The sequence below is a fragment of the Microtus pennsylvanicus genome, chromosome 13, assembly GCF_037038515.1.
Source record: "Microtus pennsylvanicus isolate mMicPen1 chromosome 13, mMicPen1.hap1, whole genome shotgun sequence".
Lineage (NCBI taxonomy): Eukaryota > Metazoa > Chordata > Mammalia > Rodentia > Cricetidae > Microtus > Microtus pennsylvanicus.
In genome coordinates this window covers 60,637,459-60,654,911 of record NC_134591.1, presented here as the reverse complement: position 1 = coordinate 60,654,911, position 17,453 = coordinate 60,637,459, and the positions used below count along the sequence as shown (strand labels likewise).

General features: G+C 53.0%; 1 protein-coding gene across 2 annotated transcripts in view; it reads right to left on the bottom strand.

The window, feature by feature from the left end:
- Trim62 (tripartite motif containing 62) overlaps positions 1–15,327 on the bottom strand; it is a 28,686-nt gene extending 13,359 nt beyond the window's left edge. The window contains exons 1-2 of one of the 2 annotated variants that reach the window (XM_075945301.1): positions 14,301–15,327; positions 1,442–1,537 (exon numbers count right to left, since the gene is read on the bottom strand). In XM_075945301.1, the coding sequence (XP_075801416.1) occupies positions 1,442–1,537; positions 14,301–14,708 (504 nt within the window). In that variant the 5' untranslated portion in view covers positions 14,709–15,327. Of the gene's footprint in view, positions 1–1,441; positions 1,556–14,300 lie in introns of both variants that reach the window. The other variant, XM_075945300.1, reaches the window with a different exon arrangement.
- Positions 15,328–17,453: the final 2,126 nt, after the last annotated feature.

The following is a 17,453-nucleotide window of genomic DNA, read 5'->3' as shown; positions in this document are numbered from 1 at the left end:
ACACCAGGTGAAATACAGCCTCAAAGCCTCCATCAGCATTTCTTATATAAATATACCCGTCCAGACAGGAAGCCAGGCTGGGGAAAGGGAGGGGAAGCGGGTCCCCCAGCAGCACACAGATGGACAGGAGAGGTGGGCAGGAGGTCAGTGGGGCGGGGGAGGAATGTGGAGGGAAAAGAGGGGTGAACAAGAGAAGCAAAGCTGTAGCAGAGAACAGCCCCTCAGATGCCGGCCCTCCAGAGAGAATTCCATCTGTTTCTCCTCATGGGGGTGGTGTGGAGTCACCAGATAGACACAGAAGCTAAGGCTGGGAGAAGCACTGAGGTCGCAACCCTGCGGCTGGTTCTCATCTGTCACCCACCGAGGGGTCTCTGGAATGTCTTCTGAAGGAATGTATGTCACGACCCTCCCAAGACCACGCAGCGGGATGGTGGCCACGCTGGAACACAGATGTAAGCTACCAATGGCTTCCCCAGGCCAGGTAACCCCAAGGCTCTGCTCCAGCTACAGGGGCTTTTCATCTTGTAGAACCGGTCAGCCCAAAGTCATTCCCTAGAGTCCTTCTGTTTGTGAAGCTCTCCTCCCAGCCCTGAGTTCTGGATTGAACAGGCCAGAGTCCCCACTGTTTATTTAGATAGGGAGCCCAGGAATGTGATTGACGGTCAGTGCTAGGATTGGACTCAGTACTCCTCTCAAGTAGGGACAAAAGATTCCATCCTATCACGGTAGCCAGAGACCAGAGAAGAGAATTTTGCCCTCCTTTTCAGAATTGGAGTTAGGTGCCCCCACTCTCTCCAGACAAGGCCTTGCCGTGCAGCCTAGGCTGGCCTGAGACTCCATAGCCTCCAGGTGCAGCCTCCTCAGTGCTGACACCAGGATTTAGAGTTCTTATCCCTATGCTTGTGTGCAAGAGGGGAGAGGACATGAGTCATGGCTTTGAGGGGACATGCTACAGTGGGCTCCTGGGCAGCCCACTCCATTGATTGATTGGATTTTTCGAGACAGGGTTTCTCTGTAGCTTTTTGGTGCCTGTCCTGGAACTAGCTCTTGTAGACCAGGCTGGCTTCAAACTCACAGAGATCCTCCTGCCTCTGCCTCCCGAGTACTGGGATTAAAGGCGTGTGCCACCACTGCCCGTAGTGGGCTATTTAATAAGGGAAGAACAAAGAGACACTAAGTAGACCTTGTCAGCCCTTCCTGGTCCCACCCCAGTGCTTGTCGAAGCTGAAGAGAAACGGCCCCGCTCAGGCACCAAAGCCCTCTGGGACATTGGGGGTGGGTCCTACTCCTGTTTGCTCTCTCAGAGGCTCCACTTCTCCCACCCCGCCTCTCTCCCACCACACTTAGGCAACTGGAAGCCAGATTTCCTCAGAGGGATGGAGGATGCACAGCCCCACTTCACCACTGCCCGCCTGTCGTCCCCACACTGGGTCAGGCTCACCTTGGTCTCCGCCAGCTGTCGCTTGAGTAGCTGCAAGGCCTCTGTGTGCTCCCGCTCGCTGTCCTGCAGGGCCTGAAGCTGCTCCTTCAGTTCCCTCTGAAATACACACAGGGCCTGCATGGTGGAGCAGGCCATACCCAGCCAGGGCAGTCTTCGATGGCGGAGAGACCAGCTCTGTTGGCAGCTGGGGTCCATGCTGCCCTTGACCCCCAACCCCAATGCCCGCCTCCCACCGTAGTTCGCTCATCAGATCCTGTTGCGTTTGCTTCCTAAACCCAAGAGAGAACACCCAGTCACTTCGCTATATCCTAGGCCTCTTTTTTATTTTGAAACAGGATCTAATGCTATAGGCCAAGCTGGCCCAGAACTCATTATGCAGCCCAGGTTGGCCTCCAACTTGCAGCAATCCTTCTGCCTTACCTTCTCAAGAGCCAGGGTTACAGCCATGAGTTACCAGGCCTTCCTCTCTAGTCCTCCTGATGTTGAGCAATCTCTTCATAGCCTCCCTCGCCCTGTGCCTTAGCTGCTGGCTGGCACCCGTGTGGCACTCTGATAGGGACCTAGTACTGCCCACAGCACAGACTCACTGCCTAAGTCTCTGCCCGCCGGGTTGGACCCTGCTCTCAGCCTTGGCTGGTACTGAGTCACTGAGCCTTTCTGTAGCGCTACTCTACCCCCATTCTCAAGAGGAAAAAGCATTTGGAGAGGTCAAGAACCTAGCTCCAAACATACAACCAGCACACACCGGTCAGGGCCAGCATGGTGAGCTGGAGTAAACAAGCTTAAAGCCAGGTGACGTATTTCTACAATGATGACATCTAAGAAGATCCACGGCAACAAATCCAGGCAGACAAAGATATCACCTCTCAAACTGAAAACAGGGCTGGGGACCGGAAGACACTCGTCACTAAAGTGCTTGCCCTGCCAGCAGGAGGCCCTGAGTTTGATCTCCAGCCCTGAGGTACAAAGCTAGTTGTAGCAGCACATACTTGTAATCCCGGCACTAGAAATGGGGCAAGGGGGCCCTGGGGCTCACTGGCCAGTGAGTCCAACCTAGTCGGTGAGCCCTAAGGCCAAGGAGAGATCTTTTTTGTTTTGTTTCGGTTTTTTGTTTGTTTGTTTGTTTTTTTAAAGGTGGAAGGCTGGCGAGAGGGTAGAGCTGTGGAGAGAACCTGCTGTTCTCGTAGAGACACCAGATTCAGTCCAAGCACCCACAAAGTGGCTTGCTTCAGTCTGTAACTTCAGTTTATAGGTTGAGATGTCCTCTTCTGGCCTCTGTGGCCACCACACAGGCATGTGGTATGCGGATATGCATGCAGGCAGACCCCTCATATACGTAAAATAAAAATTTAAAGAAATCTTAAAAAGAATAAGAACAAAGATAATTAAAGTTTTTTTCAAAGGTGGACTGCTGCGGAGGATTGACAGGATTGACCTCTGACCTCCATGTGTACCTGCGCATGCGCACGCACAGCACAGCACACACACACACACACACACACACACACACACACTCACATCCAAATGCCTCCTCCTTGGACCAAAACCAGGCTCAGTTTTGTGATTTTTTTTTCCCTCTGTCTGGAGTTCCATTTGGCACTTGTGATGGCCTTGCTTAAAATATTCATAGTCTGTTTGTTATAGATTTTCTGGCATTAATTTTGTCTGAAAAAATATCGCACTGGGAATTATTCTTGTTGATCACTGAGGTATTTAGTACCTACTTCAACCTTGCAGCGCCCCCCCCCCCGCCCCTCGCTTCCCCAACTGTCTCCACCATCCTCCCTTCTTGCTTCCATCCAGCCAAAATGGCTCCCCTCCATCATCCAGAGCGGGCTCAACACTTGGGACATAATTTTGGCGGTGGTGGTACAGAGGTAGAACCTCCAGCCGTGTGCATGCTAGGCCAGCAGACCACAGTGGAGTCACAACTCTCCAGCCTCGGGGCTTTGCACTCACTCTGCTTCTGACCACCCCATAGACAGAGGCACCTCCCGGGGTCTTTGCTGTACCATTCCCTGACAGAGGGACCATACTCGTCAACAGCTTGTGTGCATATTGCTTGCCTCCCTCACTGAGATAGGACTTTTATGAGTGGGAATCCTATGTAGTTGGTTTGTTGTTATAGCTTCCTGTATTCTTAGTGCCCAGAGTGGTACTAGCACACGGTGGGGGGCCTGTTTATTTATCAAATAAACAAATGGGGTGGAGGTGGGTGGTCCCCAACAGAGTCCAGCTGTCTGCACTTACTGAGCCTCTAGCCTCTGTACAGTAGGCGAGGGTCGCCCTTCCCATATTAGCCCGTGGGTTCTTCATGGTAGGTCCTTATCTCCCTCTGTGGTCTGCTCCCAGGGGCTATCTAGTTAGGGCCCCAAGAAGGGGATCTGTGAGTGAATTTTCATAAAAACAGGACTTGAACAATTCCTGGAGACCCCAGTCGACTTAGGCCTCATGATGACAGACAGGTTGAGGTGCCAGTTCCTTTTTTTTTTTTTTTCGTTTTGAGACAGGGTTTCTTTTCGAAGCCTTGGCTGTATTGGAACTTGCTCTGTAGACCAGACTGGCCTCAAACTCAAAGATCTGTCTGCCTCTTCCTCCGAAGTGCTGGGATTAGAGGCGTGCGCCACCATCGCCATCCAGCTGGTTCCTACTTTTACCTCCCATCTTGTCAGAGTAGGGAGGATACTCAACAAACAACCAGTCCAACTCATCCCACAGCCTTAGCGCTGACACGTGGAAATGGCCACGATATCACAGTAACTGAGAGTTGGAGTACACAGAATAACCTTTGCTGCTACCGCTCCCTCGTCTCCCGAGAGTTTTTTTTTGAGCAGCTACAATGAAAGGGACACCGTTGAGGTCTGGAGACACAACAGAGAACAAGGCAGGTGCAGTTTCCGCCCACGGGGATCCTCCAGTCCAGTGAGCAAGCTGACCGGAAACAGGAAAAGAAGGCAACCAGAGAGGGAAACACCAACACGGTCCACGCTCTGGAAAAGAAGGCAGAGCGCGTGACGGGCAGGCCCGTTTAGATGCTGTGCCTGGGGAAGTCCCACTCAGAGGAAGGCACATGGGCCTGAAGACAGCCATGGATAACAAGAGATGGGGGCGGCATGCTTGGTGACAGCAGAGGCCTTCAACAGATACGATGGCTGGAACTCCATCAGCCGTCTCGGTGGGAGGCGATTGTGACGACAGAGGTGAAGGGAGAAATAACTGTGTCTTGGAGGACTGTGGGGACAGGCACACAATCACCAGACCTGTACCTCGGGAGAGGAAAAGGAAGGAAGGGCAGAGGGCAAGCAGGCTCTGATATTGTTGGCTAGTGCCAATGGCATCCATGCTTTCCACAGAGTGGGCCTCAGGTCACCCGTGTGAGGTGTTTGGACGAGCAGCAAGAGATGTGAGAAATCAGCTCTCAGGATCCATTCAATGTCCCCTGCACACCAGAGCCTGGAGCCGTCTCTGGTGGATTTGCTTTTCATGAGAGAAATCCTGAACTACTTAGCAGATGAGAGTCATTCCTAAGGCTCCCGGGCTCCCGAGTCCTCGACAGGCAGGCCTACTTCGCCACGGTGCAGAACGTGGCTTCCGGGGTCTAATCTAGTTGGGAATTTGTCTGGGCAAGAGGTAAATGTTTGGAGAAATGGCTAGTGCTGGATTCTCCCCTGAGGTGGTCGCCATAGGTCCTGGAAGGTCCTGGAAACCCCATCTGTCACATTGCTCGGAACGTCCTGGGAACGTGGACAAACTCCTCACTGGTTTTGAACCCAGGGTCTGAGGAACTGGCTTAGGGGGCAGGGGAAATGTTCCCTCCTCTACACATACACTCCAAGGCCTCCCAGGACACCTACGGCACTGTCAGGGCTGGGGAAAGAGAAATGAGGGGCAGGGAGCACTGTGGAGAGAGATTAGACAAACTCACCACGGTGGATTCAGAGTGGTGTTAGGGACATCAGACCTCCCTTTCCTTACTGAGGAGAGGTGGCTCACGGGGTGAAGTGTACCCAGTGGTGCCATCCCAGCCAGAAATCCACAACTCATCTCTGAACCTGACCAGTGGGCCCTCAGGCTTTCTGTGAAGTCTGGTCCTGTCGCCACACCCACAGCGCCTGGTTCCGCCTTCACCAGTTCTTTTCTGAATTCCCACCTTGGGACCCGCCTCTATTCTGTGCTCAATGCCTCCCACAGTGGTGTCAGTGAACCTGAAAAGGATTTCTTTGGTGTCTGGAAAGACGAGCACAAGGCCTGGGGGCAGCATTCAAGGCCCTCCACGCCAGCCCTGCCATCTCTAGTCAGCTCTTGGTCTATACCTGCCCTGTTCAGCATGACAGCCTTCAGCCTCGTGCGGCCATTTACACAGCAGTGGGTGAAAATGAAATGGAGCGGAAAATTCAATTTCTTGACTGTCCTGGCCTCGTCTCATCTCGAGGGCTCAATAGCCACTTAGGGCTGGCAGCTATAGCACCAAGCAATACAGATGCAGAACTCGCCAGTGTTGCAGAAAGTTCTATTAGACAGCACTAAACGCCACGCAGGGTTTGCCTCCCAGCCCTTGTGCGATGTGGCCTCTGTTTAGGGTGCTCATGTGACTCGGGGTCACCTGTCCTGAGAGCCCACCTCCCGAACTCTCCCTCTTCCGACATTCCTTTGTGTGCAGGGCCCATCCTCGGACTGTTGTAGCAAATGAATTCTTCTCCCTTTGAGATAGGGTCTCACTAAGGCCAGGCTGGCCTGGAACTCACTAAGCGGAGGAGGATGACCTTGGACTTCTGATCCTCCTGCAGGTGTGAGACACCGCACCCCATTTATGTGGTGCTGGGGATTGAACCCAGAGTTTCATGCATACTAGGCGAGCACTCTATTAACTGAAGCACATTCCCAAGTTCAACACACTGTATTCCGTGAGGTTACCTATCAGTCTCCCCAGCTAAGCTAGATCTTGGGCTCCTCAGGGTAGTGACCATGTCCTGAGCTGTTCTCACTGTCAGTACCTAGGACAGGGCCAGGCACGCCTACCTTCTGACTTTTGCAAGGTGAACCTGCTCAGAGGCCAATATCCTGGAAGGGTATGAGCTCCCCGTGCTAGGATGGGAGAAGTCAGCTATGACATTGACATCAGATAGAAAGATTTTATATATATATAGAGAGGGGGGGCCTAGGAGGATCAGGGTAGGTAGCTCTGGGCCCAAATACAACCTTGGAAACAGTTAATCCAGGAAGCCCAAAGCCCGGAACCCACATGGTGCATGCAGGAGGCAGACTGAGCTGGGTCACTTCACACTTCACTGTCTTCTCCAGTTTCAGATCAGACAGGTATGGGTGAGAAAGCTGGCTCAGTCACCTGCTCGCTGTGTGTCCCCTGAGATGTCATCTAACCTCTCTGAGCCCCAAGGCCCTCACCTGCAAAGTGGGGATAAATCATAGGTCCTAGGGTGGGGACAGTGGAAGGAGGTAGTAGTAGGATGTATTTAGACCCTCAGGGCATGTAACCTGGCATTTTCAGGGTGACTGGGATGCTGTCCCTGTGTTCCATCTGAGGCCCCTGTCACTGCTTCATGTCCGTGTCCCATGCTTTGTCCAGGCGGCCCCTCCCTGCTTCCTGAGATGGCAAAGGCAGGAAGGGGTGGGAGGGACCATCTGCTCCAACCCTTGCCTTTGCCAGGACAGGGAAACAAATCTAAGGAAGGGACTGACTGGCCCATGGCCACACGGCTTGCCAGGAAAGAATAAGCCAAGGAACTCACTCGTAGTTGAGAGCCCAGCTAGCAAACAGGAGACTGTCCATAAACTCCTAAGTGACAGAGCAGCCACAGAGGAAGGACATGGTGGGCACTGCTGCCAATCCAAGCCGTAGGGAGGCTTGGAACCACCGGAGCTGGAAGTAGGTGTGGTTTGAGTTTGAATTTCACAGGCATCTCATTACCCAGTATTCACAACAGTCTAGAAGGTTCTATCATACAGAGAGAGGAACTAATGACCAGAGAGACCAAACCGCTAGTGTAGAGTCACAAAGCTATTATGAGACAAAGGCAAGGTTCTGGGTGGTTCCAAAAGCATGTTCAAGACTGACCCTTGAGATCTTTACTCCTTTTATTCAACAGCAATGCTTTGGAGTTTCTGGGCATGCCAAAATTCAGAGCACCCACTGGGCATCAGATTTGTGTGGCCACCCTAACCGTAGAGACATAGTCCCTAAACTCTGAATAGTCTGCAGCTCGTTGAAGAAGCAAATCTCAAATAGGAGAGAACTGTCAGGAAGAGCAGAGTTCACGTGGGGTCTGTCTGGGAGCCAACGGAACTGACGCCCCTTGGCCATGATGGTGACACCTTCCTTTGTCTTGGGTTTCCAGCCTGTAAAGTGAGGCTGTAACAGTATCAGCCTCAGAGAGTTTCTGGGACCATTAAATAGCTCGGTTCCTGATGACACACCACACAGGGTGAGCCACTGTGGCTGTGGACCCTGTTCTCCAGGTACGACACAGCCACGGCCGTATCCGCTCAAGACTGGGAGGTCAGCGTTCCCTCACAGAAGCGGGAGAGGGGTCAACGGACGGACTCTCACTTGAGATTCCAGCCACCCAGCACCTCTTGTTAACCCTGCCCTGGCTTTGGGAGCCTATAGGAGGTGGGAGGTTAGCTGAAGTCACAAAGCAATATGGGACTTGTCACCTAGGCTAGAGTGGGCTTTTCCCTAACATGGTGCCGAGAGCCACCTATGCGTCTATAAGCAAGCTCTTGCCCATTCTCCAGCAAGGAGCCCTAATGAACTCATTGGTTCACAAAGCTGGGTGCAGTCATTTCTCTGACTTGCTATTGCCCTCTCTGTCTGTGAAGAGAAACACCGAGAAAAGTCATGCAATAGTCATCCGAAGAACGAGAGCAAAAGGACCTTGGAACAGAGAACTCTGGGGTCTGACTTCATTTCTGATGGGAGGGCAGAGAAGGCAGGTGACAGGGCTCTCCTGGCCATTCCAAGTGCTAAGGACTGGTCACCTGATGTGTACAGGAAGCAGCCACAGTCAGGCAGGTGACAGGTGGGTAGAGTCACAAACTGGAAAGGCTTGCTAGGGCCAGTTGGGCTGGCGTGGAGGCCTTGGACATCAGCTGGGACCAGCTGGAGTCCTCAGGGCCCATCAGAGCAGAGCTAGCTCATGGCATGCTAGGGAAGGGGGGGGACTCTGTAGGACTACATAAGCATACTGCTCTACATTTCTGTCAGCTGCTAGGCCCTGGGGCTCTCCATCTATTTGAAAAGATCAGTACAGAGGAAGTGATTATGGGAAGGACAGAGCCAGGGCTCAGAGGCCCAGATTCCTCTCTTATGAAGATGTCCCTCTTCCTGACCCCAGGGGAAAAAGACGCTGTAGAAGCCATCTTGACTCTGGCCTCAGGGACCCTTCTCATCTCCAAGGAGGCAACATCAGTTTGGAGACAGAGTCCTGGCATTGCACGCCTCCTTTCCTACTCAGAGTGACTTGCTTTCTTCTTCTTCCTCCTTCCCAGTCCCTCACCTGGCTGCTCCTGTTCCTCCTGGCATACATGAACTCTTCTCTGGCATCAAGAGCTTCCTGTGCCCTTTGGAGCTTCACAGTTCCTGGCAATACAGCTGCTCTCCTGTCCCAGGGCCTCGCACAGGTGGCCATGTACACTGTCCCGGGTGTATAATTGACAGGCTACACCGGTTTGCTCACACCTGTCCTTGGTCTCCCGGCATCTCCAGGATCAACTTCTAACCCTTGAAGCATGCCCTCTACCCCCGCCCCTGTGCCACATCCACATCCAGGGCCCATCCTCAGCAAGTTAAGCCTCTTTCCAACCCTTAAGCCCTCCCCCAACAGCCACCCCACCCTCCTGTATATGTGGGCCTAGCCCTGGTCCTGCTCATGACCCAAATTCAAGTTCCAATTGGCTCACTGTTGGGTGACCTAAGCACAGTTTCTGTGTCTCAGTTTCCCCATTTGTAAAATGGGGCAATGGCTGTGAGCATTAAAAGAGAGAAGGAATCATGGCAAGGTTGATTGGGTAGCTTTGTCCTGGGTTCAACACAGGGCCAACCCTCAGCAGCCATATAGATATGAAGCCAGGACAAAATATTAAAGTCAATCTTGAATCCAAGTTTGATTCCCACCTCCAAATTTTCCATGCCCACCCTGTGTCCAGCAGAATTCAAGGTAGGTGGTCAGCTAGACTGTGATCTCGGGCTGACTGGGTCCAGAGCTCTGGTAGGTCTATTTTCCTATCTGTAAAGTGGGGAGAGTGGGCCAGAGGGCATCCGAAGCTCTTGTACTTTTGGTCACTCCCTGAGGAGCCAGTCGGAGAGCCAATGAAGAGGCTGTGCCTTCTAGCTCTTCTGCCTGCTGCAGGGAGGACTCAGGAGAGTCCCCAGTCTCCCAGCCCCAGGGAATGTCTGAAGAATGCTGCTGATTCTTGACCTTCTCTGGAGGTAGGGACAGGAAGGGCTACGCCAAGGGACTGTGCGCACCGCACAGCACCAGGTATGCCCCAAACACCCAGTTCACCCTTCTCTTCATTCTGTCACTGTTAATCTTGTCACCAGACAGTTTTGTTTCAGAAAATGAACATTTTGGGGCCCCCCAACTTCAACTCTCAGCTCTACACTGTGACCTGTGCAGATGAACCAGACTTCCTGGCTGTGCAGATACCTTCATGGAGAATCGTGTGGGCGCCGCCAGCCGCACGCGCATGCAGGCTAACACCGTGCCTTTTCTCAGGAAATGTGATGGGGGGGGTCATTATCGCAGGACAGAAGTGCTCATCTGTCTCTCTGAACATGGTACAAAATAAGTGCTTTTGTGACTGTCACCCTAGGGACAGACAGTGACTCTCTCCTCTGACCCTGACGTCTTAGATCAGAAAGAGGAGACAGGAAAGCCCTTCCACTTTGCAGAAGAAGTCAGAGCAAAGATTTAAGCCCCACACCCTCAAGCCCACTCCTCCCTCCTGGGCTGACTTCTTGTCTATCATCACTGTGCCCAGCTTGCCAGGCTCCCATCCAAGGCCCAGCCCTGTCGCCTTTGTTGGCGTGAGGCATGCCTTAGGAAATGCTCCAGCGATCACATGAGGCCTGGGAAGGGACTCTCGGATGAATCAGATCCTCTCTCTGGGGGTCAGGAACCTGAGATGGCAAGGGAGCCGGATACTCTGCTCGATGAGGGTGACATCCCAGCCACCTGCCCTGTGCTGTCAGCTAGCACCAACAGACTTGTGTCCCTAGTCTGGTCTTGTGCTAAGTGCTCTTGATGCAGAAACAGGCGGGGTGGGCAGGAGAAATTCTGGATGATGGATGGGCAGGCCAGGGAGTGGCCCTCAGGGGCAGCAGAGAGGTTGTATGTGGCCCATTTGGACTGGTCCCGAGTCCTGACCCTCACCATCACTTAGCTTGGCGAGGCTGCCTCCATTTGCAAAAGAAATAAATCACAGCGGAACCCACAGCAGGTGCTGGGAAGACCATGTGAGGCATTACAAACACAGCTGTGGGCAGCTCTTGGCTCATGAACCCCAAACTCTTGGGAGATGAGCTCCTCCTTCTCCTTTGCTCTGTGGTCCAGGAGCTCAGCAGTAGTGGGGAGGACATGCATGTGTAAACACGCACACACACACACACACACACACACACGCCAGGAGCTCATCATTAGTGGGGAGGATATGCATGTGCACGCGTGTGCACACGTGTGCACACATACACACACACACTTCAGGAGATCATCAGTAGTGGGGGAGGGACATGCATGTGTATGTACCTCTCTCTCTTTCTCTCTCTCTCTCTCTCTCTCTCTCTCTCTCTCTCTCTCTCTCTCTCTCTCTCTCGGAGCTCATCAGTAGTAGGGGAGGGACATGCATGTATATGTACCACACACACACATACACACACTCTCCAGGAGATCATCAGTAGTGGGGGAGGGACATGCATGTGTACACACACACACACACACACACGAAACTTCTGCACAACTCTACAGTAATTCTAGCTAGGCTCACCCACAGGTAGGATGAGCCTTTTCTATCATATTCCCCCACTTTTGGTGTAAATCTTATCACAAGAATAAAGACAGGCGTCTAAAGGCTATTCTTTCTGACTGTGCCAGCCACAGGTCTAAGCACTTCAAGAACTGGTGACCCTTAGGACAACCTCCCTGGGAAGGTAATTGACGACATGTGGAGATGCAGACGACTGAGGTGACTTGCCTGAACTCATGCAGCATGCCAGGACGAACCCCCTGGAATCTAGGGTGCAGAACAGTTCTGCCTGGTAGGTCAAGGGGCCAGAAGTTCAGAGATAACAAGTCATTTTCCTAAAGTCACACAGCCAGCCTGTGGCAGGCCCAGGGTGGAGCAGCTTGCGGATAAAGACAAAGCAATTAATCCTCCCGCTCTGTAGTCTCCAAGATTTAGAATATAGGTAAGCGCTGCAGGCCAAATTCTGGGCAGGGGGTCTGGAAACCCCAGCTGTGAGAGCTTGGCCTCCTCTGTTTTCAAGACCTTGGGTAAGTCCCCTCCTCCCCCTCTACCAGCTCTCCATCTGCCAAGTGAGCTCAGCACCAGATGATCTCCCAGGCTTTGCCAGTTCCGTCGTTCCCCGGGATAGGGGCCCCAGCACAGGGGCCACTAGCTGCTGGGGGAAGCAGACCTTGAGGAAGGAGGTTGCCCCATTCCCAGTGCAGCTATAGTTAGTGAGCCTGCTTTCCCAGTAGGCAGGAAAGGCAGATGGGGGTGGGGCGTGGTCTGAACCCCACCTCTCTGCATGGCCTCTCTTAGGAGAAGCAGGTTTCTTGGCCACCACCTGCCTAAATCCAAAGGGGACTTTAAGGCAAGTCTCTTTCTCAGGGGAGAGAGGTGGGGCTGAAGTTTAGCCAGAGGGAGGAATGGGAAGAAGTACTGCTCCTCCCACCCACCCTGGCTAGACACTTCAGATAAGTGCTTTCCAGGAGAGCCTCAGCAAAGTGCAGGCAGGGAGGGAGGTGTTTATGTCCCGATTAAGTGTCTTGAAGGATGGAGAACTCACTATTCCAAAACCAGCAGACTCTATTTTCTTTTCTCTTTTCAAGATGGTTTCTCTGTGTAGCCCTGGCTTTCCTGGAACTCACTCTGTAGGTCAGGTTAGCCTAGAACTCACAGAGATCCACCTGCCTCTTTTCCCTGAGTGTTGAAATTAAAGGTGTGCACCATCACTGATTGCACGGCTTTTGTTTTTGTTTTTAGTAAAAACATCTTCCGCTTCTGAGTCCTCTAGTCTGGCCAGCTTAGACCAAGCTTAGTCATTCATTCATTCGTCCACCATGTTTTTGGGGGGCAATAAACCTGCCAAGGAAAAGGCCATTGATACCTTGGGGAATTGTTTACTATTGGTATCCCAGAGCCAGGGAGGAGGATTCTGGATTGAAATAGATCAGCTTGAGAAAAAGGATTCAAACAGGCTTGGGAATCACTTTATTAAATGGACTTTAAGTGGATGTCTTCCCTTCAAGATTTCTCCAAGCCTTTAGTAGGCAAATGTGTAACTGAGAATCTCTACTGGAGAGAATATGGGAGATAGGCTATGTTATCCCAATAACACCGGTCTCGGTAGAAATGCTTCCTTTTAAAGCGTGCGCCTGAGGCTAGAGGGATGGATGGCTCAGTAGCTAAGAGCTTTTGCTCTTGCAGAGCGCCTGGGTTTGGTCCCCAGCACCTTCATGATGACTCGTGATCATCTGTAGCTCCAGTTCCAGGGGATCTAACACCTTCTTCTGGCCTCTTGGGTACCACACATGTAAATGGTGCACATACATACATGCAGACAAAATACCCATACACATAATTAAATAATTAATTTAAAATAATTAAAAATAAAGAAAAATCATACTTATTGATAGAGGACATGAAGGAAAATGTAGCTCTCAGTATGTGTATATATCTATATTTCTCTCTCTATGTGCATGTCTTCTATGCAAGTATATTTGCATACATACATACATACACACATACATAGAGCTTGAGGAAGGTTTTGCAGGGAAGATATCTAAGTGGAATCTTGGGAGTTCTAAAGACACTGATGAGGGTCTGGCTGTCCTGTCAGTAACAACAGGGAGGTTTTAAGGGAGATTGGCTGCAGCTGAAGGCTGTGTTCAATTGACTACTCCAAGATTTTCATGCCCATGACAGTCAACAGGGGTCATCAAGAGGCCGTAGTGAGTCTGGTCCTAGTAGCCTGTCTTCACCTTCCCCGAACACCTTTGAGTCTAATTCCCCAAATCTTGAGTTTTCATTTCCTGGTTCCACTCTTATAATTGGTCCCTTTTCTGGTTTAAACCCAAAACAGTTCTTGCCATATTTGAACTTGATTCCAACCTTAGAGCCTCACACACCTTGACCTAACCCTTGGCACCCAAATCTGCTCTCTGAGCAATTTGCTTAACCCACACCTGAATGGCACAACCGAGACCCGGTTTTCACTCGAGATCTCTAGGAACACCTGGAGCAGCAAGCCGCACCCCACAATGCCCCAAACCTGCCACTGTGGCTGCATTTAGAATAGCATATTTCTCAATTTCCCACCACATGCTAACTGCGACAGTGGTCCTGTCCTAGCCGGGAAGAGCTGAAGTCTCTCATTCTGCCTCGGCCAGCAGCTGGTCCAGCTGTGATTACCTCTCTACCCATCGTTCCCACCCCACTCTCGACCTGTCTCAGTCCCAACCCAGATCTGTCGCAAGTCCAGACGATATTGATGTCCAAGGGCCCCGCCCCCTGCCCCGCCTCTCGTTTCAACCACGCCCCTCTTGCATTAAGTCGGCCGGGGCCCTTGCCCCTAATGGAAGCCTGACCCCACCCACGCCCCCGCCTGCCCGCCACGCACCTGCAACTCCTCGAAGGCGTCGTCGATGCCAGTGACCTGGTGCTGCTCGTGCAGCGCGGGCTCGTCACAGAAGAAGCAGAGCAGCGCGCGGTCCGTGAGGCAGAAGAGCTTGACCTTGTCATGCGCCTGGCAGGGTCGCGCGGCGCGGCGCGCGTTGAGGATGGCGTCCAGCGGGAAGGCGCTGTAGCGCTCCACGATGTTGGCCAGCTTGAGACTGGGCGCGAGCGCGGGCTCGGCGAACGTGCGCCGGCACTCCGGGCAGTCGCGGGAGCCCTGTGCCTCCTGCCGCACCCAGTGTTCGGTGATGCAGCGGCGGCAGAAGTAGTGCTCGCAGCCCAGGCTCACCGGGTCCTGGTAGATGCTCAGGCAGATGGAGCACAGCAGCTCGTCCTTCAGGCTGCACGCCATGGCGCCAGGGGCGGTGCGGAGCGGAGCCCGGGAGGCCAGCAACCGGCGCGGCGCGATCGGGGGCGGCACCCGGGGGCCAGGCCCACGGGGGCACGGGCGACAGGCGCCGGGGAGCGCTGTCTGCGACGCGGGGGACACGGTGGCTCGGTGCCGAGTGGGGGCCACCCGGGATGCGAGCCCCGGAGCTCGGTTTCGAGATACTAGGTGGCTACCAGCGATGGGCGCTGGAGGAGAGAGGCCGAGGGCGTCCCAAGGAAGGGGCTCCAAGCGAGGAGGATCTAGAGGACCAGACAGTCCCAAGGGATAGAGGCTGCGAGGAGGAGATTCCGAAGGGGGGCGGAGGCCACAGTGGGGCTGGAATCCTGGGACCCGGACAGCTTTGGGAGTGGGGCGAGCTGGGGATGGGGAATTCTGCGGGACAGAGCAGCCAGACCCAGCCGCACCGCGGCTTTGCCCGGCAGAGCAGAGGAGGGGTGCCGGCCCACTCAGCTGCCCGACCCTGGCCGCAGATCCCGGCCCCGCGCGGCCCCTTACCCGCACCAGCTCAGCGGCCACCGCTTCGGTCCAGCGCAGCCTCTCAACCCGGAACCAGCCGAGCCGAGCTGCCCGGCGCCCCGGCTCCCTCTCCGCCCCCGCGGGCGGGACCCGAGCCGCTCCGCCCCCGCGGCGGGCGGGGGGAGAGGCGGGGCCTCCAAGCTTCAGATCCCGCCTGGCCTTCCCTGTGTTTCTGGCCCCAAGGGACATGAAAACCAGCGGGTTTTTTTTTTCTTTCCGGGTCTGCACAGCTGTCAGGTTTGCTTAGGGTTCTGGCAGCAGGGGGCGAGAGGACAGCTAATGCAGAAAAAGTGAGCAGATAGCGCCTAAGCAGGGACCATTTCAATGGACGATCAATTTTTGGATGATCAAGATTTGAGGAAAATAATACTGAGTATTAAGACAAGACGATGCTGTGTAGTCTGCATTATAATGTAAGGTTTGCATAGATTGTAGGTATAAAATTGGAGACTTGCCCTGTTGGCTTAGGCTAAGTTCAAAGCTGCCACACACCCTCGGGTCTATTTCCTCTTCGCTTTCTTAGGAACGCTTTTAGTAGAAGATCGTGGAGAGAATTCCGGCTAATGTATGGCCTCAAGGGTTCTTGCCATTCATCAGATGTTTGTGCATTGCTGCATTGTGTGTGTGTGTGTGTGTGTGTGTGTGTGTGTGTGTAGGTGGAGTAGAAGAGAAGGAAAAGGCATAGTGGGAGATGTTGTCTTTTGTGCCAGAAAGAGAGGAGGTAAGGGGTTTCTAAGCAGGTGTGTATATGTGGGGGGGGGGGGGGAGACAAATGGAGGGAGGGAGGGGGAGAGAAGAGAGAGAGAGAGAGAGAGAGAGAGAGAGAGAGAGAGAGAGAGAGAGAGCAAAAACAGCAGCATGAAAGGGAAGCACACAGGGATATATGCATATTGTCCTGTATTATTGGGGTGGGATTGGGGAAGAGGTTTGGGTAGGTGAAAAGTATGGGGGTCTTTGTGAAGAATTACTTGAAGGCGTTGGACTTTCAAGCAGGGAAACCTGTCTTGGTTTGGGTTTCTTGAAGTGTTGGATGCTCATTGCACCATCAGGACAATGACGGCAAGGATCCCCTCCCCACGCATGCAAATGCTGGGCACACACAAAACCGTACAGGTGAGCAACGGCTGGCTGCCGGAGCTTGCAGGAGGAAGGAAAGGCGGGGCCCCAGGAAGCTGGTGGTGGTCCTAGTGCCTGAAAGAGGTCAGCTCTGAGTTTGGCCACTGACTGTGGGTCAGGAGGTCATCAGATTGAAAATATAGACGCTAGGAAAGCTAGTGGTGGATAAAAGGGGGGGTGATGGAGAGGAAGCATTGAGAGCATATTGCATGACTTCTCCTGTGGAGACATGAACAAAGGTTTATTCACCCCAGATCCAAGGGCACCAGAGGCAGAGTGAGCCAGTGAGTTTACTGGGATTAGCTAAAGGACCAGGGGTGACTCAAAGGATCTCACCCCAGTATGACTGACAGCTCTTGAAAGTTGCATCCTTAGGGATCCCCTGCACAGCTTCCAGGTAGTTCATCTTGCCTGAGAGTCCCTACTCATCAACTGCTTTAAGGCTTGTGTACCCTTGGGGAGGGGCTTAGTGAACAGTATAACTGTGCTCTTGAGCCTGGGAGTTTTGTTTACTCTTGGGATCTTGTGAGCTTCTCTCCTTGGAAGGAGTATTCCATGCAGAGGAAATAACTAACCAGCAGGGTGGCTCCCCTGTGCCCGCCTCTTCCACAAGTGTTTTCACCACAGTTAAACTTCACTGAAGTATAGTTTAGAAAAGAAATGTTTAATTCTGTTGGTGTATCCTCCACCACCCTCTCTCGACTCCTGTTGCACGCCATGAGAGACAGGTTGGTGGCTCACGGGACAGCTTTTCCTTGCACTCAGAGCCTGGATTCCATTCACGTGACTCTTTATCCAACATGATCACAGGAAGGCAGACTTCAGCCCAGTTCGGGGAGGGAGTTGTATTTGATCCAAATCATGATGGTTGCATCCATATTTCAGTGATGGATTGGTCGTGGCTGACTTGGAGAGAAATCAGAGAAATACTAAGGATAGGGAAGACTCCTGGAAGTAGTCTCTTCATGCTCTGGCTTTAGAGTAGTCATACCGTGCCTAGTTGGAGCATGCAGCCGGAGCCTGAGGGAAAGAGAAGGGTCCACAGGGCCCAAGGGGAAGGGGAACTGCTGCTTT